The 22,220-nt window shown below is 43.5% G+C and overlaps 1 protein-coding gene across 2 annotated transcripts in view; it reads left to right on the forward strand.

Annotated features, from left to right (window-relative positions):
* LOC140499780 (uncharacterized) overlaps positions 1 to 21,251 on the forward strand; it is a 38,079-nt gene extending 16,828 nt beyond the window's left edge. The window contains exons 2-6 of one of the 2 annotated variants that reach the window (XM_072601648.1): positions 7,679 to 7,823; positions 17,076 to 17,131; positions 17,405 to 17,564; positions 18,024 to 18,499; positions 20,437 to 21,251. In XM_072601648.1, coding sequence (XP_072457749.1) covers positions 17,118 to 17,131; positions 17,405 to 17,564; positions 18,024 to 18,499; positions 20,437 to 20,602 — 816 coding nt within the window. In that variant the 5' untranslated portion in view covers positions 7,679 to 7,823; positions 17,076 to 17,117 and the 3' untranslated portion in view covers positions 20,603 to 21,251. The remainder of the gene's footprint in view (positions 1 to 7,678; positions 7,824 to 17,075; positions 17,132 to 17,404; positions 17,565 to 18,023; positions 18,500 to 20,436) is intronic. The other variant, XM_072601647.1, reaches the window with a different exon arrangement.
* Positions 21,252 to 22,220: the final 969 nt, after the last annotated feature.

Here is a 22,220-nt window from a genome sequence, read left to right on the forward strand (position 1 = left end):
GCCTGCTGTACTAGAGAGAATCCTTGATTTAGGTTGGGATTCTTGCTCTCCTATATGCTAACTCTGTCCACAGACAAGTAATTTCTCTTCTCTTGGTCTCAGTTTTCTCATCTAAAAATGAAGGGGATAGACTTAGATGATCTCAAGTGTCTCTTCCAGCCCCAAATCCTATGATTTTCCTAGGTTTTATGTCAGCTATATAATAATTCAATTCATTTCAAGTAGCATTTATCAAAAGGCTACTATGTGCCAGGTACTGTGCTAGATGCTAGAGATAAAAAGGCAAAGACAAAACCATCCTTAATACTGAGGAATGTATAATCTACTGGGGGGAGAGTGGAGAGGGAAATGAATACAAACTGCAGATGTTATCCATGACTCAGGAGGACATACTCCCACACAAAAGAGCTCCAGCTCTTTTGTGGGTACAAGGGATCCTGGATTCACTTTTAGTCTGACCCTAGTCAGGAGATCAGGCTCTTCTTTTTTAATTTTTTAAAAAATTATTTTAGACTCAAATGCCACAACACAAATATAGGATAGAGAAAAGAAAGAAAAACATATTATAAACTTAAATACTGGAACTTAAGTACAAAATTAAAAAAAGCATGTCATGTGCATAGCAGAACATAAGAATTTAACTTATGTAACAATATAGTTTCATTTCAAGAAAGCCTGTATGATAAATAATATTTGTGTTGAAAATGATCAATCTTTGCTTCCTTGTGAGCTCTTTTGTTCTCTGCTGTGTACTTTTTTACTATGTTCTTTTTTCCCTTCCCCCGATCCTCCCAGAAGGCTACAGTGAAGTTTAGATATGTTTCTCTAAGGCTATAGATACATACATAATATATATATATATATATATATATGCACAAATGTGTGTATATCTATATCTATAAGTATCAATACATCTATCCATCTATCTATCCATCTATCTATCTATCTATCTATCTATCTATCTATCTATCTATCTATCTATCTATCTATCATTTTCCCAGACCCCTGATCTTTGGTTTTAATGTTTGTGCATATCTCTTGTTTCCTATCCCTCCTGTCTCCTCTACTTAACTTCTACCCACTGCCTTGCCCTCCTTTTACTTGCCTACCCCCCTCCAGGGATCCCTCCCTTATCCTCCCATTTCCATAAATCTAAACACTTTTCTATACCCCCTTTCACCTATTCCCTCTCCCTCCCCTCTAAAGATCCTTTCTTTGTCCTCTCTCTCCCCCCTCCCTATGCCCCTACCATTTTATTTCCTCTGAATTTAGAAGATTTTTATATTCTAAATATATACATTTTGTTCCCTCTTAAATCTAATACTGATGAAAATAGATTACCAGAACTACCAACCTTCCTCCACCATCTAATTCCTCTGTATCAATTCTTTCTCTTGCACCTCATTTGTATAAAATAATTACTCTTTTTAGCTATTCCTGAATGGTTTTACTTTTAAAATTAATATCATAGTTGGGTTTACCCCAATCTCTATTATGAGCTACCCAATTACTAATAAGAGTCTTAGACATACATTTTACAAATATAAAAGGTAAACAGTCTGTCTTTATGAATCCCTTATAATCAGTCTTTGGTATATATCTTATATTTCTTTTGGTTCTTGTATGTTGAATCTTATATTAAGTTCAGGATATTTGTTAATAAAGTCTTGAGAGTCTGAGAGTTTATCAAATGTCCATTTTTTTCATTCCAAATAATACTTAACTTTGCAGGGTATGATATTTTTGGCTGAATCCCCAGTTCTTTTGCTCTTTGATATATTGTGTTCCAAGATCTGCAGTTCTTTACTGTCTCTGCTACTAGGTCTTGTGTAATTCTCATTGTGGCTCCATCATATTTAAATTGTTTTAATCTTGATGTTTTTAGTATTTTATCCTTGAGCTGGGAGTTTCAAAATTTAACTATGCTATTCCTGAGTTTTCTTCATAGGATCTCTTTTAAATCATGATCAAAGGATATTTTTTCTATTTCTACTACTCTCTCTTCCCCCTCTCCATACCCTCCCCCCTCCCCCTTTTCAGGACAATTTTCTTTAATTATTTCTTGTATTATTGTATCAAGATTCTTTTTTTGATCATAACTTTCAGTTAGTTCAATTATTTTTATGTTTTCTTTTCTTGATCTATTCTCTAAATCTGTTTCCTTATAAGATGTTTCACTTTCTCTTCTATTTTTTCATTATTCATATTTTGTTTAATTATTTCTTGATCTCTTACAATTTCACTGACTTCACTTTACCCAATTCTAATTTTCAAAGTGTCATTTTCTTTCTTAAGATTCTAGATTTCTTTTTCTAATTGGTTGACTTTCCTTTCATAACCTTCTTGTTTTTCTTGGATTATTCTTATTTTTTTCTCCACCTCTGTCATTTGATTTTTAAAGTCTTTTTAAAGATCTTCTATAAATTCCTTTTGGGCAGGTGACCATTTGATGTTCTTCTTTGGGGGTTTCTTTACTTCAGTATCCACCTCTGAAGATGAACCCCAGTCATCACTATTCCCATAATAGCTTTTTATGGTTGGATTCTTTCTCTTTTGCCTTCGCATTTTTTTTTTTTGGTGGTAATAGCTTAATTTTTGTCATCACCTCTAGCCTAGGATATGGGGAACTGTGCCTCTTGCCCCAAATCTTCAGTTCTCCTCTCTAGCCTGGAGCCAAAGCCAAACCACCAGCCTTCTGTGAATGCCCACAGCCAGAGGCTTTCTGTCACCAGGCGAGTGCTGGATCCTTCTTGCTCCACCGCTCTTCACTGCACAGCTGAGTCTGGCTTTCCTTATCAGCAGAGGTTCCCTCCATCTCCCTGGGCTCAAACATCCAACTCCCTTCTCTGTCCCTGGGGTGAAAGTTCTTTTGGCTGGGGCCAAGGAAGCCTCTCAAACCCCCACTAATCCCAGGGCTTGCCACTTGTTGTTTAAGGAGTTTGCAGCTTGTTGTTAAAACAGAACCTAGCCTGGCGGTGTTTACTCTTCACCTGGACCAAACCTCATCCTGAGATTTTCCTTCCTATCTTCTTGAATTGTCCCAGGAAGACCCCTGTTGTGCCCCATTCTTATTTGTCTTCACCCACACTTTTTTCACCCTAAGGTACTGTTTTAACTCTTTGTGGGGGAAAATCTTGAAAGTTTGGAATTTTCTGACTACTCCCCCATCTTCCTAGAATCCACTCCCAGGCTTTTCTTATCTAGAAAAATCTTCCAATAAAGTTTAAACTGTGATTGATGTCTTAGCATCTCCCCTAAAAACAATTAACATGGTCTTTTCTCAAAAGTTACTTATTGTACAAAGTAGTAAATATTAGTTAAGGGACAGCTATTTATTTCTTTCACCAAAAAATAAGTGCTTAAAACATCAAAACATAGAAGTGGACAGTGACAGATACTTAAAAGAAGAGACAGTAATCCAACACGCCTATTATACTCTTTCAGAAGGCAAAGACTCCCAGGAAATTTGAGATTCACTGCTGAATGGATAGTTCACTTTCCTCTCTAATCTGAGATGTCTGAGTGACTCAAGTTCAGATCTCTCGGTAAACTAGGGCATTGGGCTGCAGAATTCTCCTAGAAGTGCTTCTTCTCAGAGAAGTGTCGCATTTGGAGTCATCACCACCTGGAGGATTGTGGTTTGGTCTCCTGAACTTGGGGGATAAACTCTAAGAAGATGTAGCTGGGAATTTATGGCTTAGTAATGGGATTACCTAGGCAAGCAGATATTCTTGAAGATATTCAGGTCTGACATGCTGTGTTCCAAGGACCCTTCTAGACTTAAAAATTCTCAACAAAGTCTATTTGGCATGGTTCTTAATGGCCTCCTGAATGTCATAAGAAGGCTTCCAGAAATCCATTTAGTCCAGTTCTTAGAAAGTCACTAAATTAATAATCATTTTTGAGGATCCAAACTTGCCATAACTGGTAGGATTGGAGTTCACAATTACTCCTAAATAAAAAGTTGCCCAAAAAATCATTGGCACAGTTATCATCTACTTGGCATTCATAAGTACCAGTTCTAACTCAAAACAATTAGGGAAAAAAATAAAATTAGAATAGAAATCAATTAACAAAAGTGGAAAAGGAAAAGAAAAAGTCTGGTCTCTGAATGAGATCCCAGAGTATGTAAAATTTTCCCCACAGGCCTTTGGGGTTTGAGTTCAAATGAAAGTCATCCAGTCACCTTCAGGTAACTAAATAATTGTCTTGAGTGAAAATTCCTTCCGTGGGTCCCTTCAGCACATAGGAAAACACATCCCCATCTCCATCAGATTCCTACCCATGTGTAGAACAATCTAGATGGAGGTCTGGTCAAAATTTCTTCCAAAACTCCTTAAACACATGAAGTATCCTATTTTTCTATTCATTGAATTTCTTCAAAAACATAAGGAGTTTCAAATGGAGATCTGAAATTACCTGATAATAGGATAAGCAAGAAATTGGGAAAGACATCAAACAAACTCAGTAGAACCCCAAACATTGTGGGGTTTCCCCCCGAGGTTAGTAAGCACCAACTGTCTACCTTCCAGAGGAGCCTCCAGAATGTTCAGGTGCTTCCCCCAAAGAGTTAATATTGGAGTGGGGGAGACAATATGTAAATAACTGGAAACAGATGGGAGATGATTGCATAGCAGAAGTCACTAGCTGCTCGAGTCACTAGGAAAGGCCTTCTGATGAAGGGGGGCTTTGAGTTCAGTCTTGGAGAAAGTAAGAGGGAGAGAAGTATCCCAGCCATGAGAAACAGTCATTGAAAAGGCACAAGATTGTAGTGTCCTGTTCGAGGAAACAGTAAGGAAACCTGCGTAGCTGTTTACTAAAAAGTAAGCTTAGAAAGGGGTCGGGTTCTAAAGAGTTTTAAAAGCCACAGGCCAGTTTTTATATTTGGCCTTGAGGTTAAAAGGAAGCTAATGGAGGTGTGTGTGTGTGTGTGTGTGTGTGTGTGTGTGTGTGTGTGTGTGTGTGTGATGGGGAGAGCCCTGAGGCCAAGAGACCTGTTAGAAGGTGTAGGTGGAAAGTGATGAAGGCTTGAATCAGGGCTGTGGCTGTTACTGTGGAGAGGAGACCTACATCTAGGTCTAGATCTATTGGTTTCAGAGAGGTGGTGACATCATTCGAATTTGCACTGCAAATTTCTAATGAGCTGGTACACATGACCATTATCTTAAACAATTATAATTTTGGATGATGTGAATCTAAATGCATGTGATGACTTCATGAGATTCGTTATATACCCTCTTTGGGACCTAGATGCCCATATATGAGAGCTGCTACGGAGGTAGAAGCAACAATTTGGCAACTGATTGAATATGTGAGGTAAGGGAGAGGGCAGCTTGGATGGTGATCACAAGGTGGTGAATCTGGGTGACTGGAAGGATGGTAGTACCAGTAATAGGGAAGGTTGACTGGGTAAAGATAATGAATTCAGTTTTGGACATGTTGAGTTTGGGATGTGTATGGGACATCCAGCTTGAGATGTGAGTTGGAACTCAGGAGAGAAACCAGGGCTTGAAATATAGGTCTGGGAATCATCTAAATAGAGACAATAATGGAACCTACAGGAGCCAAAAAGATCATAGAATGAAATTCTACAGGGCATGTGTTCTTAGCTTTTTTTGTTTCATGAACCTTTTTGGAAGTCTAGTGAAACCTATAGGCCCCTTTTCTAATAATATTTTACAATGCATAATGCCAGGCCTAGAGGCCTGTGGGCTACCCGAGTCTTCTTACCTCACCTCTCGAGGTCTTCGGCTGGCCAAGCCGGATGCTCGTATGAGAGAAAGGACGTTCCAGAATCGAACAAGGGTTGAGCTTTATTCAGGGTTCTGGTTACAAGTGCAGGGGAATTCTTCCTTAGGAGGGAGCGAAGAATCTCCCAAGGAGGCAAAGATCTTACAATAAGAGATTGGAAGTAGAAGCGTAAGTGGGGAGAAAGGGGGAGGGAAGAGTGGAGAGAGGAAAAGCGGAGCCTTGTGTCCTCACATGTGGCCCCTCCGCCCAAGAGAGCTTTCAGGCTTTCCTGACCCTACTTAAGCCCTCCCGTCGCGTAGTTTACACGTCAATACCGAGCCTGTTAGGTAACAACAGGTGTGCCCCAATCCAGGACAGCCTCCAGAGCGGGGATGCTCCTCCCATCACGTATCTCACGGGAAGAGGCGGAAATACACGAGATAGCTCGGTTCACCTCGATTCCCAGTCGTTTCCTGGGGGGCCTCGTGAGAACTCTAAGATTTAGAAGTTCCCACCTTTACCCGCCCGAGACTGTCCACATGGAATTGAGCTTCCAACCCCAGCAGCATAACATAAAAAACATAGCTTTTCAAAGAAGTGTAATTATATATTATGAGTCCAATGAAATAAAGTTATCAAAATATTTTTAATGCAAGTTCACAGGTCAAGAACCTCTGATATAGAGGGGAAAAAGGAGACTCTAGGATAGAGTCTTGGGGGATACCCATGATATGACATTCAGAAGGTTAATAAGCATTATGTTCTAGGCCTTGTGCTAAATTCTAGCAGGAAGATAGACAGTCCCTACCCTCAAGGAGCTTACCTTCTTGGGATTGAAGTATAGAATGATAAAAAGTCCAGCATGCAGCCTGGATAGGAATGGGACTTAGTTGGCTTGGGCAGTCTCCTAAAATGGAGAGTCAGGGAGGAGTCAGCCAATCAGAGGGAGAGTCTGAGAGTGTTTCTAAAGCATGAATGAAGAACTGGTAGGAAGGGCAGGTAGGAGGACAGCCAGCACACAGTGGTGACATGAAAATCTAAAGAGGAGAGAGAATCTAGGAAGAGAGGCCTATCAGTGGTGTTGAAAGCCTAGAGAGACCAAGAAGAAAGAAGATTGTATCCCTCTCTACTTGCTGAAGACAGTACATTTCAAATGGGGGATATGCTTGTGTGGGCATGCCCAGTACCCCAAGTGGAGACACCCTTAAGGGGCCTTTGGAATAGATTCAGATTGCAGATGTCTTTGTTCCCTGCCAGGTGGGGGGGGCAGCCTCCCCTGACTGACTGCTTGCATCTTTAAAACTGGAGAAACTTAGCTGATTCTCTTTTCCAACACTTTTTTTGACTAATCTTTCTGCCGCATCCAGAGAGTGAACACCACAGTTCCCCCACTGACTGCGCGCCATGAACTGAACTGAGAAAAGGGGAATGACTTCTGTCTGCTCTCCCTCTTTTATGCTAGCTCCCCAAAGTGGGCTTTAGGGGTATTTGTTTCTGTCCTGTTGATACGGCCTAGAGGTGCTGAGAACCCCGAAATGCAAGGGTACAGGGTACAGGTCTGCCTCGAAAGAATTCAAGCATTCAAGCCTTCCAGTAAAAGTAACGAATTGATTTGTGATGCCAGACTCCTAGTGAGTCTGTGCTATTTGCGAGGCCAATACAAGTTGGCCAGATTTTAAGAATATGAACAATTTAACAGGGACAAAATCAACACTTTTATACAGAAAGCTTGTGGAAAGATCTTGATGGGATTAAGGAGTGTCAAGTAAGCTAATTAAGTAATCAAGGTGGGCTGGGGTGGGCCAGATGCCCTAGGTGAACCCAAGGGCTGGGTTCAGGGGCTGGGTTCCTGAAGTTTGTGAGAAAGTTCAAGAACTTTTCCTTTTAGGGTCCAGATCTTTTCCCCTCACCCCCTAATCACTATCTTGTTTGCCTTCCTGAGTTTCAGGGGCTGGAGGAGACCTTCATGGGACCACAGAGTTTGAGCCATGGGGACTTTGGAACCAGGATTGCAGGTGGAATGGTGAAGGCAGCCAGCCCAGCTTGGAAGCCCTGAGTGACATTTAAAAAACCTTGAGAGACATAGTTCCTGGGTATGCCAGACCCCTCATGGCCATATAAACTGGTTCACAGTTTATATATCCTTGGAAGAGTGAGTGGTCCTGAGGGTGGCAATCAATTCTGATTGGTTAACAATTTAATAAGAGAATGAATATTACAAAGAGAAGTGGGTTCACTCCAATGAGGGACCGAGAGTGACATCACATCACTCTTGGACAAAGAGACTATCTCCACACTCAGACAACCCCACCCCTCTCCCCCTAGACCGAGAATCTACCTCCACCCAAATTTGCTTGAGTAGAACACAATGGGCAGGAATTTACCTTGGATTAGATTCCTTATAAGGTTGGGTGGGGTCTGACCACTGTTAAGGAAAAAGTGAATTCAACTCTCAGAGATTGGGCTTTTGAAATGAAGACTTTAGAAAAAGGGGGGAACTCTGGATCTCTCCAAATCATTGGTTATTTATTATAGTTTCTCTCACCTGAGAAGCCAGAGTACTTGGAATTTGAGACCAAGGTGGGGATATGGACTTGGAAGTGGGACTGGGTTCTATGGGAGCTGAGCTAAGCTATGAAATGAATCCCATTCTGTTCCCTAGAGACTGGGGGGAACACAAAGAGAGAAGGGGGATTATACCTCCCATGTTTTGGGGGAGTAAGTTTGTAAACTTGTGATTACATCTTTTGAATAACTATTCCTTTGTAAAAGCAAAAAAAAAAAAAAGACAAAGATTTACAAAAGGCCATTAGATCTGGCAGTTTAGACATCCTTGGTAACTTTTGGAGAGAGTAGGTTCAGTTGAACGATAAGATTGGAAGACAGATTTCTAAGAAGAGTGACAGGAGAAAAAAATGAAGGCATCTAGCAAACAGCTCTTTGCTGCACCTCCCCCTGCCCCCAGGCAATTGGGGTTAAGTGACTTACCCAGGGTCGCACAGCTAATGAGTGTCAAGTGTCCAAGAAAGGATTTGAACTCAGGACTCCAGGGTTGGTGCTCTATCTACTGCACCACCTAGCTGCCCCTGCTGTGCACTTTTTACTTTATTTTTTCCCCTCACTCTCCCTACTTTTCCCCTCACTCTCCCTACTTTTCCCCCTCCCTCCTCCTACTTTAAAGAAGGCTACAATTAAACATGGATAAATATATATACACACACATACATATATATACACACATATGTGTGTATAAATATGTGTATGTATGTATGTATATGCATACACACATATGTAGATATCTATAAACATACATATATATACTCATACACATATGTAAGATGTAGTATGCTTATTTTCACCTGTCATCAATGTCTCTGAGGGTAGATAGCATCTTCTTTCATAGGTCCGAGTTTTTCCATGTTTTTCTAATCAACCAGCTCTTCATTTCCTACAACACAGCAGTATTCCAACCCAATAACACCCTATCTGAGAGATTGTCCATGAAAGTCTTTTCCCAATTCTCTACCTTCCATTCTCTTTTTGGCTACATAGGTTTTATTTATACAAGAACATTTTAATTTTAAAATAATCAAAATTATCCTTTTTACATTTCAAAATGATCAGTGGATTTTTTCTATTTCTACTTTGCCTAATTTTTCCTTGATCTCTCTTATTTGGTTTTTGAAGTCCTTTTTAAGTTCTTCCAAGAGCTCTTTTTGTGTTTAGGATCCATCATTTGATGTTTCTCGTTGAAAAAGGAGTGGCTTTTTTAACTCCACTTTCTTTCTCTGAATATGAACCCAGATCTTCTCGATCCCCATAGCAACTATCTATGTCTATATTTAGGTTCTTTCTCTTTTACTTACTCATGTTTATTTATTTATTTTTTGGCTTTTGCAGCTATTATATATAATCAAATTGTAGTCTCGAGGTATGGAGAATGATGCCCCAAGCTGGAGGCCCTCTTTACAGTTATTTTCTGAGGTCTGTCTTGGACCAAACCTTGGGTTCTCCTCTCCATTCCTTAACCCCAGGGAGGGGCCCTGGCCACGCTGTTCTGCAAATAATCTTACTCCCTGTGTTCCCTCTGGTGGTTGCAAACTGTAACTGTCTTCTCAGCCCCAGAACTGAAACCAGGGACTCTGCTCTCCTGCAAGTGCCTACAGCCCTGCCCGTCTGCTACTGCACTCATCAGGTGTGTGCCAGCTTCTTCTCTCCCACAGTGGCAGCCACAGTGGGGATGTATCTGGTCAGCATAGCTGTTCTTGGTGTCCCTCAACAATGGAAGGTCAGTCAATCTTCTACTCAGTCATCAGACTCCAACCCTGTCTGCTAGTTGAAAGTTTTTAAGGCTGAGGCTAATTCTCAACCCACCTGCCCCAGAGCTTCGTGTTTTGTTTTTAGTTGATTCTGCAGAGTTGGTGTGGAGGTGTTTCACTTCACTCAGACCAAATCTCTGCTCCTGGAGGTTGGGTCTTTCCAGGGATCTTCTCAAATTGCCTTAGCACCCTCCCCACCTTATTAACCCCATGTTTATTTCTGTTGGTCTGAGGTGATCTTTTTTCGTGAAGAAAATTTGGGGAGCCGAAAGTTTTCCAACTTACTCCACCATCTTCCTAGAGTCCTCTCCTAGTGGACAACTCTCAAGGAGTTTATCTAAGAAGGGAGGGAGGGGGATGGGAGGGTCAAACGAAGGTGATGAGGCAGCCAAATATTTGAGGTCCAGTCTCAGGGTCATCTAGGTAAGCTTGTGTTATCTTGGCCACATGCAAGTAGCCCACCACAGCTGCTGCTGGGGAGGGAGGAGGGAAACAGAAATCCCCTTCGACACAACTGGAAATTTAAGGGAGAACTGGTGTAGACTATGTCCCAACAAAGAGGCCACCTTGGAAAAGACCTGAAGTCACTTCTCCTTGCTCCTTACAGTTCTTAGAGTGGATGGCTCTGTTGAGTTTTGGGGTGCTTGGGACCCCAAAGTACCAATACCCTAGGTCCTGCCTGAATGAATTTGACCTAAGCCTTCTTTCAGCCAAAGAAAAGAAAAGTTTGAGATCTGCTATACTGGGTTGACTTAAGAAGCCTCGCCATTTGTGATGCTTGTAGTGACAAGTGGGCCAGATTGAATCTGAGTGCCTTCATGGAGGCAAGATGGAGTTTGTATACAGAAAGACTGTGGGAGGGATCTAGGGGTGGTCTAGTAGTCTGGGATGAGTGAGATGAGGAGATTGTGAAGACTTTTCATAATAAAAATATTGGGAATATTGGATTTTCTAAATAAAATTTCTCTTCCATAAGGCCTCTCTCCTTGGATACCTGATTTTCAGGTATCAAGGGCTTGTGGATGGTCAGTTGGTCCCCACCCCCCTCGACCTCCCAGCTACCAGCTTTCTTTGTGAAAGTGCTGTGGGCTGTAACCAAAACTTGGAAGTTACTCAAATCTCCCCTTTGGTTGTTGTACTATTGTCACATCAACACTACCAGCTCCCCCTTCTTCCCCTCCCCTCTTTTCTAAAGCCACATCATCAGTTAAGTTAGATATTAGATGAGGTAATTGTGTTGGGATAGGTGAATATTTCCCGGGGTTTGCCTAGTTTTGCATGCTTAGATTGTGAGCCTGACTCCCAGTCAATGGAGAGGTGGGATAGTGGGGAGGGACGTCCCTTTCTCGAGAATTGTAATAAATCTTTTTCTTTCTGTTCTTATTGAGAAGCCTCTTCATTTATTTAAGATTTTGACTAAGGGTCTTTTTATCCCACACAGGGAGGAGGAGTTTAAGGAGGATCTTGATGGGACTGGGGTGACTAGAGGTCAGAACCAAGAGAGTAGAATTTTGATGGGAACAAGGGTGGGAAGCAGCAATCAGGAGGTGACAGACAGTGGGGAGCTAGGCTCTGTTAAGGGTAATGAAAGGCTTCAGGCAAACGCCAGATCACGTGGGAAGGAGAGTTCAAGGGGATTCCCAGAGCCTATACTCCATTAGCTCTTTCTGGCTCAGTCACCAGTGATGTTTGACCCTCACTCCATTATAGTGATCATGGGACCAAGCAGAAGTTATTGCTCACATATGTAAAGGGCTAGATCATGTCTCTCCCCACAGAACTAAAACTGGGATCCAATGACAGGGTTATGGGACCTGAACACATAAAAAAAAGGAGAGACCTTGAATTTTCTCATACATTTCAGCCCTGGTATTTCCATGAAGCATCCAGCCCATCCCAGTATAATCTTTTCAACTCTCCTTTCATAGTGGCCCAGACTTCCATTGGCTGTACCTGGCCCACTCCAGGCTGCTTGCCACTCCTTGATCCCACCCAGATCTTCCCACAGTGTATAAAAATATCAGTCCCATCCTCATCAAATTTGTGAATTCTTAGAATCTCACCAACCAACTAGCATATATTAAAACCTCATTACTCAGACTGAAAGAAGGCTTAAGTGGTCAAATTCTTTCAAGGCAGACCCACCCTATATCTTTGCATTTCAGGGTTCCTAGCACCCCAGACCACATCAGTTGCTATCTTTGCATTTCAGGGTTCCTAGCACCCCAGACCACATCAGCTGCTCAAACCCAATGAAGGTGCTCTAAAGTACTTAGCTCAAGTAAATGCCAAGTAATTTCAGGGTGTGGGAGTGAGCACAGAGCATTAACAACTTCAGAGAAATCAGGAAAAGCTTTGTATAAGAAGCAGAACTTAAGGGAAGCCAGGCATCATGTCAGGCACATTAAAATGTTCAAAATGGGTGTTTCTACCTTTACTGAGCGTACATGCTATTGGACAATAATAATATAGTAGTTCTCATTATAGAATTTTAAAAAATGTCTGAGGGTATCCATTTCAATTCCTGACTGAAGTATGTAGCTTTTGCAATATTACCCACAGGTAAGGGTTATCCAAATGATGTTTCCTCCTGGGACAATGTATCATATTGTAGGATGACTCCAATCGCTAAAGAATTCTACCTTCTTGTGACTTCCCAACCCTTCACTTGCTCCCATTTTTGTCCTCTGGGGCAAAGCAGAATAAATCCAATCCCTTTCCCACATAGCAGCTGTCAAGTATTTGAAAACCTCTCACATGCTCCATCCCCTGCTTCCCATCCCTACCTTTCCAGCCTAATAAATCCTTGGGAACTCTTATAGTGTGATCTCCAGTTCCTTTCCCATCTTGGTCAATCAATCAATATAGATTTATTAAAGTCTACTATGCACCAATCACTGGGATGGAGATAGGGTGTGATTTCATTGGCATTGCAAACTCTCAGGTGAAGAAAGACACTCTGGGAATGCAGATTAGGACCTTCTCTAGAAATTATAGTCTTAGAGCACAAAAATTAAATGACTTAGTGAGGGTCACATAGCCAGTATGGGTCAGGGGTAGCACTTGGACTTGGATCCAGAAGTGGGACCTGAACCCAGGGCTTACTGACTTTAAGACAAGCTTTCTATTTGATATGCCATACTGCCTCAAGAGGTTAGAGATGCAAAGACACCAAAAAACAGCCCCTAACCTCAAGGTTGTTTTTTTTTTTAACCTTCTATTAGGGGAAAATAACACTAACACTAATTACTGTTTGCCTCAGTTTCCTCATCTGGAAAATAAGAATAATAATAGCATTTATCTCCCAGCATTGTTGTGAAGATAAAATGAGATAACATATGTAAAGTGCTTTACTAACCTTAAAGTACCATTTAAATGATATCCATTATAATTATTATATGAGTTTAGAGTTATCCTCTCCATGTTCTCCAAGTTGTCTCTGTCCTTCTTAAAATGTGCCATCCAGAACTGAACAATCATACTGCTCATGTGACCTGTCCCTGGTCCTGGACCCGCAGCCACTCTTATTATGGCTTATACTTACAGTCACACTGGCGTTTTTTTTTTTGTTTTTTTTTTTTTTACTATCCCTTTTCAACATGATGGCTTATATCACATGGAACTTGTGGTCCACTAAAATCCTCAGATCTTTTCCCCTATAGTACTTCTTTTTTAAAAAATTTATTTTATTTTAATTTATTTGTTTTTAGTTTTCTACAATCACTTCCATAAGTCTTAGATTTTCTTCCCCCCCTTCCCTGAGATAGCATGCAATCTTATATGTATTCTACATATACATTCTTATTAAATACATTTTCACATTAGTCATGCTGCATGGAAGAATTAAAATGAATGGGAAAAACCCAAACAAAACAAAACATAATACAAGAAAAAATATTCTGCTTCATTCTGCTTTGCAGTTCCATAGTTCTTTCTCTGGATGTGGATGGCATTTTGCCTCAAGAATCCTTTGGGAATGTTTTAGGTCCTTGCATTGCTGTGAAGTACTAAGTCTACCAGAAAAATTCCTTGCACACTGTGGTTGTTATTGTGTACAATGATCTCCTGCTTCTGCTCCTTTCACTCAGCATCAGTTCATAAAGATCTCTCTGAAGTCTTCCTGTTTGTCATTTCTTATAGCACAATAGTATTCCATTACATTCATATACTACAACTTGTTCAGTCATTCCCCAATTGATGGGCATCCCCTCTATTTCCAGTTCTTGGTCACCACAAAGAGAGCTGCTGTAAATATTTTTATACATGTGGGACACTTTCCCATTTTTATGATCTCTTTGGGATACAGTCCTCAGAGCAATATTGCTGGGTCAAAGGGTATGCATATTTTTGTAGCCCTTTGGGCATAGCTCCAAATTGCTCTCCAGAATGGTTGAATTAGCTCCCAGTTCCACCAGCAATGAATTAGTGTTCCAGCTTTCCCACATCTTCTCCAACATTTGTCATCTTCCTGTTTTGTTCCCCCATAATATTTCACAAATTACAAAATACTGTCTTCACAAAAACTCTGAGGTTTTTTGAGGTTAGTCCAAGTATTATGTCCCCATTTTATGAGAAACTGAAGTCAAGAGAGCAGAAGTTGTAAATCTAAGATTACACAGCAGTGAGATAGTGGGAGATCTGGAGCTGGAAACCAGAAAGTGTAGGAGTCAAGTTGAAGTGTCTCTCCTGTATTAAAATGTTCATTTGGACTCTGTCGCTGGAGTGCCTGTTTCCTGTTCCCAAGGGGATTCCTTAGGGAGACAGGTTGGCAGAGGGGCTGTAGACATTGTACAGTTAGGTCCTAGCTAATTCTGCACTTCAGACTTTAACCGGTGCCTAAGTGAGGCAGTGTGGTATGGTGGGAAGAACCATAACCTTGGAATCAAAGGACAAGGTTTGGAGTCCTCGGTGATCTTGAAAAAGTCAGTTCTCTTCTCTGGGTCTCAGTTTCCCCATCTGTAAGATTAAAGGGTTGGATTAGATGGCCTCTGAAGGCTCTTCCAGCTCAAAACCCTAGGAAAGTGATCCCTCCAGAAAGGGCCCCAGGCTGTCTCTGGTGGATTCCCCACTTCCCCATTGCTCAGTTTTCTCATTTGCTCAGAGACTTGGGTGAGGACAGGGCCCGAGTGGTGCTGATGCAGGCCTTCAGCTACTTCTCTTCCTTCCTGGGGGCAGAACTGGGGATTCCCAAGTTGAGCTGTCTGTAAACTTCCCAGGAACCCACAGGCTCACATTCACAGCTTGGAACCACCCCTTTTAAGCAGGGTTAGAAAGAAAAGAGAGGGAGATGGTTACTCCTCCCGCAGCCCCATATTTAGGGTTAGAGTCAGTGTACAGAGTCAGAAAGACCCCTGCCCTGAGGAAGCCCCTGTTTGGAGAAGGGGCACCAAGCCCCTACTAGAAGTGAATCCTTAGTCTGAGAGGAGAGAATCTTGCCTTGGGGGGAAGGGGGGGAGACTTGGTCCTGACCTCTGGGACCCCCTGGTTTGAGGAAGAAGACAAAGGCTCTATCTGAAGGGGAAACTTGATCTCTTCCTTGGGGACTCTCAAGTCCCAGGTAGAAAACATCATTCCTCCAACAGACAATGAGCCAGGCACTATGTTGGGACCTGGAGATACTGGGCAGAGACAAACAGGCTTTGTTGTCAGGAGCTTGCATCAACCTTGTAGGAATACAAAACATGTACCAATATATACTTCCAGGGACACTCTGAATGTGTATATATGTGCTTTTATGTAAATATATGTATGTAGGCATGTATGCATGTATATGCATGTGCATACATGGGTACATATGTGTATGCATGTGTTTATAAACACATATGTGTATATCTATCCCGGCATATAGGCATATGTAATATATGTGTGTGTATCAGTAAATAAAAACTAAATACACTGAACAAAGTAAATTCAAAATAATATGGGAGGGAGTGTTAGAGAAATGAAGGTCTTTGAGATCCAGAACTATTCCATTCTTATTTTTGTATCTCTCAGTGCCTAGAACATTGCCTGTCAGATGGTAGGCAATTTATAAATACTTGTTAGCTTGTTAGTTGATTGATCAATTGTCGCAGAGGAGAAGAAAACAAATATTAAGCAAGTGGCTATTATATGCCAGGAATTGTGCTAAGCACTTCAGAGATAGAATCTCGTATGATCTTTGCACAAAAGCCCCCCAAACCAGAGAAGCAGATGCTTATTATCTTCATTTTACAGATGAGAAAACTGAGGCAGCCAGACGATGACTTGTCTAGAGTTACACAGGGTGTCTGAGACTGAATTGGAATTCATTTTCCTGACTCTAAGTCTAGCACTCTACCTACTTTGTCATCTAGCTGGCTTCAGTTAAGAATTTGGGGGGAGGGGAGATTATGAAAGGCCTTGATTAAGAAGTATCCCTTCAGCTGAGCCTTGAAGGAAGGTAGAGATGCTAATGAGTGGAAATGAAAAGGGAGAGCATTGCAGGCATAGGATTGTCCATTCAAAGGCAAGAGGGTGGGAGAAAGAATGTTGAATAAGGGTCACAGCAAGTCAGTCAGTTTGGCTTGAGCATCTGTGAAGGAAAGTAATGGGAAATAAGCCCGGGAAAGCAGGTCGGAACAAAATGGCAAAGGACTTTACATGACAGGTCACTCATTTGAGACAAGAGTGAACAAGGGGGTGTCGTAGAACCTTCTTGAGCAGCAGAGTATGATCAGATCTGTGCTTTATGAAAATCCATCGGGCAGCTGTAGGAAGATTGAATTGGACAAGGAAGGAGCTGTATATGGGAAGACTGACTAAGAAAAGGATGATGAGGGCTTGAACAGAAGTGTATGAGTGAGAGAAAGGGATGGATCACCCTGCTCTGAGGAGAAGAGCTCCTGTCTTCCCAGAGCCCCTTCTGTGAGGCAAAAGACGAAAATTACCCAGAATCGAGTGCACCCCTCAAATGCCTGCAGTTTGCTCTGGCCGTACTGGGAACAGGGAGTCCTGGGGGCCTTCAGGAGTGAGTCATTACTCTAATCCAATCTCCTTACTTTCCAGAGAAAGAAACTGAGGAACATTAGTTTGTTGTCCCATCCCTACATGTTATGCCTCAGGTGGGTTGGCTCGAAGAGGTCCATTTGGGGTGGGGAAGGTTCACGGTAGAGGTAGAGAGGTGGGGTCTTCCATATTCCCAAGCCCAGTGAAACCTGAACCTAGACTTCAGACTGGCTGAACTGCATGTGCTTTTCCTTCCCCTTTGCTTTGGGCGAGCTGTGGCTTCTCTGAGGGTTGGGGACAGAAAGGGGGAAGAGACAGGGGATGAAAGGGGAGGGACCCTCCAGTCTTACAAACAACTGGGTCTGCCTGTTCCTCTTCTCTCCCAACAGGGAACCTCACTGGGTTGCCGAAAAAGGTCAAGAAGGCGCTGGGTCTCAGGAAGCCCCCCTTGACTCTGGACTCTATCTTTGTGAGCCACTGCCTCCCTCCAGTACTCTCCATATTTTTGGAACTGGTCATCTAGCCCTTTCAGCCAAAGGAGGCCGGGAAGTATGTGTGAGGAGGGAATCTTCAAGGAAGGGAAGACGGGGTGGGGGGGGTGGGAGTGGGTGTCTCTGGGGTTGGGTTTCTGAGGCTGAATAGCAGGAGGATGTTCCCTCCCCATTCCTCCAGTGAGGTTCCCTTCCTCCCCTCTCCCCATCCTGGGCGGGAAAGTCAGGACATATGGGCATGCAGCATATCCTGTTGATGCCTGACTTCCTGGGGCACAGACGGTTGGGGAAATTGAGTGATCCTTTTTGGGTGGTGGAAGTAGGCTGTGGTTTAAGGTTAGGGCTACGGACAGAGTGTCCTTAGACAGTTGCTTCAGTTGCTTCTGGGCTGGGGTGGATGGGTAGAGGTGGGTAATGAGGGGCAGGCGGGGAGCTGCTTTGAGCCCACAGCTAGGAGCCCACAGCTCATTCCAGGCGCTGGAGAGTTCTGAGGCCTGGATTTTGGGTGTCTCCTCAGGTCGCCGGGATGCAGGCTGCTGGGGCCTGGCTGCCCCTCCTGCTGCTGTGTCTGCTCCTGCAGCTACGTACGTCCAAGGGCCAGAACATCTCTCAAAACTGCAGTCAGGACTTGCACAACAAGACGTGTAGCTGTCTGCTGCAAAATTGCTCTGACCACAAACTCTCCACCGGAGCCATTGTGGGCATTACCTTGGGGCTAGTGTTGCTGCTAGCGGTCATGGGGACCGTCCTGGGGATCTGCAGGAAACGGCGGTGGGATGCCCCCAACTCCTGCCCTTGGAAGCCTTCGGAGAGCAGCTCGACTCCGGGTTGGCAACCCCGTTATGGCAGCCGGAGCCCCGGGCAGTTCACTGATGCTCCTACTCCCAGTCCCTCTGCTGCCCCAGGCCCAAGCAGCCCTGGGGCTCCGCTCTATGAGAACTTGTTTCTGGGCTCCCAGCCCAGCTGCCAGATCCCAAATCCCAGTCAGAGCCGGTGAGTCACCAGTCCTCACTCTCTCCCTCATGGGGATCCACTTCTCATCCTTCCTTTCCAGCCCTCCTCTCCCTTCTCCCTCTTCAGGCTTCAAGTAAATGAGCTGACATGCATATAACCTTTTCCCTATGGTCCTTACAATTACTCTGTGCCCTGTAAGAGCTTTAAATGCCAATCAAAGGAGTTTTTTATGCTAGAAGCCATGGGGGGAGGGCCAACTCATTTTATAGGTGGGAAGACTGAGTCCCAGAGAGGGACCCGAGGTCACATAGCAGCAATTTCAGGACTCATCTTCAAGGTTTGCACTATGTTCTATGCTTGTTTTAGTTGTTAAAAGAGACACTAATTACCTTAAACTTGAGAATGTAATCAGGGAATCTTTTCCAGGATGAATCAGAAGGGATGGGCCCATGCACCCTTGTCTACATCCCCTAGTACCCAAAAGGGCTTGGCACAGCTGGTGCTGTGGTGTGATAGAGAGTTCTGGAATAAGAGTCAGAAGATCTGGGTTCTAGTCTGCTTTTTTGCTCTCATTTACTCTCCTTGGACCTCAGTTTTTTCATCTATGAAATGGTTAGGCTGTTAGACTAAATCAGAATGTCAGAGCTGGCAAAGACCTTGGAAGACCTCTTCCTGAGCTGGATCTCACTCTATGACATTGTCTGATATGTGACCATCTTAGGCTCATCTCCATGAGCTCTGGAGGTGATCCATTCCATCATTGTTCAGATTACATGGGAACTCCTTAGATCTGCCTCTATAGTTAGCCCCCTTTGGTCCTGGTTCTGCCCTCTGGAACCAAGCAGAATAAGTCCAGTCCCTTCCAAATGACAGCCCTTTTAATATTTGCAAACAGTTATCATGGATCCCCTCCCCCAGGATAGCCTCTCTTCTCAAGGCTAACTGACTCCCCAGTGCATTCACCTGCACTTTCATTTCTGGTTCCCTCACCTTCCTGGCTGCCCTCCTTTGGACACCTAATGTTTTCAATGTCTTTGCTAAAATGTAGCTCTAGAACTGATTCAGTATGAGCTGAGTACAGAGAACAGCCGGGTTTGCGCCTCCCGCTTCCACATTATGCCTCCTAACAAAACCTGAGATCACCCTTAGCCAGGACCTGGTTCTGACCTGCTGTTGGAAGGTTCCTTCTAGATGATCATAGATATCATTCTGGAAGGTACTTCAGAGGTTGTTCTCCAATCCCTTCATTTTTAGTTGAAGAAACAGGGTTGGAGAACATAGGTGACTTGCCCAAGGTTTCTGGGGTTTTATTCAGGCAATCCCCACTCCCAACTCTTCCAGGGCAATAGTACAAGTGGCAGAGGGGTCCTGGGAGGGTCCCAGTTGAGTCCAGTGACTTTTTGGAAGAGGGAAGAGGTCAGCCCAGAACTGGCTTGTTCAGCTCCCTCAAACATTGGCCAGGTGGGATGGTATAATAGACAAAATGCTTGACTAGAAGCCCAGAAGACCCAGGTTTGAATCCTACTTCTGTACTAGCTAAGTCACCTTGTGTATGTCACTTAGAAGAACCTTAGTTTCCTCATTTGTAAAAGGAAGGGGTTGGATTAAATGGCCTTTGAGGGCCTGAGTTCAAATATGGCCTTAGACACTTCCTAGCTATGTGACCCTGGCAAATCACTTAACTCTGTTTGCCTCAGTTTCCTCATCTGTAAAATAAACTCGAGAAGAAAATGACAAACCACTCCCGTATCTCTGCCCAGTAAACTCCAAATGGGATCACAAAGAGGGTCATGAATGGGGTCAGGAAGTGCTGGACATCAATGAAAACGACTGAATATCACAAGGTCCCTTCTTCCAGCTCCAAATCTGCAATCCACAGAAAGTGGAGAATGTTTCATTTCCTCTCTGGCTTTCCCCCAGCCCAGCCCACCCCAACACTTTCCTAACATCTGGCTTGTCTCTCCTCCTCCAAGCAGAGAGGCTTTGCCGGATTCTGAGGCCGTCTACATGAACTATGACAACTACGGATCTGAGCATCCCATCTACGGCAACGTGGATAACCTGACTTGCATCCCGGATCCTCGAGTATCCTCTCATCCTGAGGCGGAGGATGAGGATGAATATGTGGTGGCAGGGTGCTGATCTCACCCGACCGGGAAACCGGGCCTAGGGACCTAAGACCAGCACCTAGATCTGAATGGACTTTATGCGAATGAACCATCCAGCTGACTGAGCCCAAGACTCCTGGCAGCCGGGAACTAAGGAGAATCTGGGCAGCTCCGAAAATGTAACAAAGAAATTCGGTATGGGCTGAAATGACTCCCCGCCCCCGCTCCACTTCCCTTCCTCCTTTCCCCAGGGTTCAATTCTGATCACCAGAGCTTCTCTCGCCCCCTTCCTACCGCAGAGGAGAGCTGACCAAACCGGAAGCCACCCCTCCCCCTTGGCTGAGCTTGGGCTCTAAAAAGGGAAAGAGAGCCGGGCGTGAGTGCGACCTGTGAATCGGGTTTCGTGGGCTGACTGTGGGGGCAGGGTGAAGGCACCAAGGCCAGAGGCTTCCTCAACAGTAGATACTGGGAGGACTTTGTGCCCCATCCTCACCTCCTCCGCCTAGGGGAGGGGGTGCAACCAGAGCCAGTGGGAAGAAGAACGTCCGCCTCTTAGATCTGTCGGCAGCCTCTTGGTGCAATATAATTCAGCAAACTTTTATTAAGCACCAACTGTGTACCAGGTACTATGTTTGGTGCTGGCGATACAAAGACAAAAAAATAAAGGAAAGAAAAGAAAAAAGTAGTCCCTAAAGTGCTAATTAGGTATATAGATAAGACTATATAACTGTATATAATATAATATATAATTATATATTATGTAATATAAAATCTCTCCTCAAGAAGAGGAGAGATATAAGACAATAGTTGGCATGGATGATTGAACCAAGAGAGGGTTTTTTTTTAAGGATGGGAGTGATATTGACATGTTTTCTACAGCAGGAAAAAGGTGAGAGAGATCAAACATAAGAGAATTGAGATGATAAAGGGGACAAGGTGCTAGAGAAACTGGGAGGGGATGGTTCGAGAATGAATGCTCCTTAGCTTGGAGAAGGAGTTATCCCTTCCTTGGAGCAAAAGCAGAGATAGTTGGGAAAGGTGTCCCTATGGTGTGAGGTAAGGAGGGGGGACAAAGGTGAGCCACAAGGTCACACATTCCTGGACTTCCAGAACATCACTTTGGCCACTCTTTCTAGAATGGTTTGGAGAGAGGAGAAGGTGGAGGCAGGAGATTAACTAAGGGGCTTTTTCAGGGACCAAGGTGGAGTCTTCCTCTGTGTTAGGTCGTGCCTGGCATTTCTCAGTCAGATTGCTCTAGAATCACACAATTTTCTAACTTCCTTGGGAGCCTAGAGAATCCAACAGATGGTTGCAGATCAGAGTGTAGAGAAGTGAGGGGCCCCTAAGACTTTGGTAAGGATAAATAGAATTGGACACCCAACTTTTTCTCTGGTGGTACTGGGAGATAGGACCTTGTGGTATGAACTTCTTAGCAGAATGACATCTCCATTTGGAGCTGGAGGACCTGGGTTCAAATCCCAGATCTCCTGCCTATATAATTTTGAGAAATCACTTTTTTCCTCTGTGGGCCTCAGTTTCCTCATCTGTAAAATGGAGTTGGACAGAAAGGTTTCTGAGATTCCTTCCAGATAGAAATATATGATTCCAGGCTAGCTATCATTTTCATGAGACCCTCCACAACAATGAGATGC

Source organism: Notamacropus eugenii, chromosome 4 (assembly GCF_028372415.1).
Source record: "Notamacropus eugenii isolate mMacEug1 chromosome 4, mMacEug1.pri_v2, whole genome shotgun sequence".
NCBI lineage: Eukaryota > Metazoa > Chordata > Mammalia > Diprotodontia > Macropodidae > Notamacropus > Notamacropus eugenii.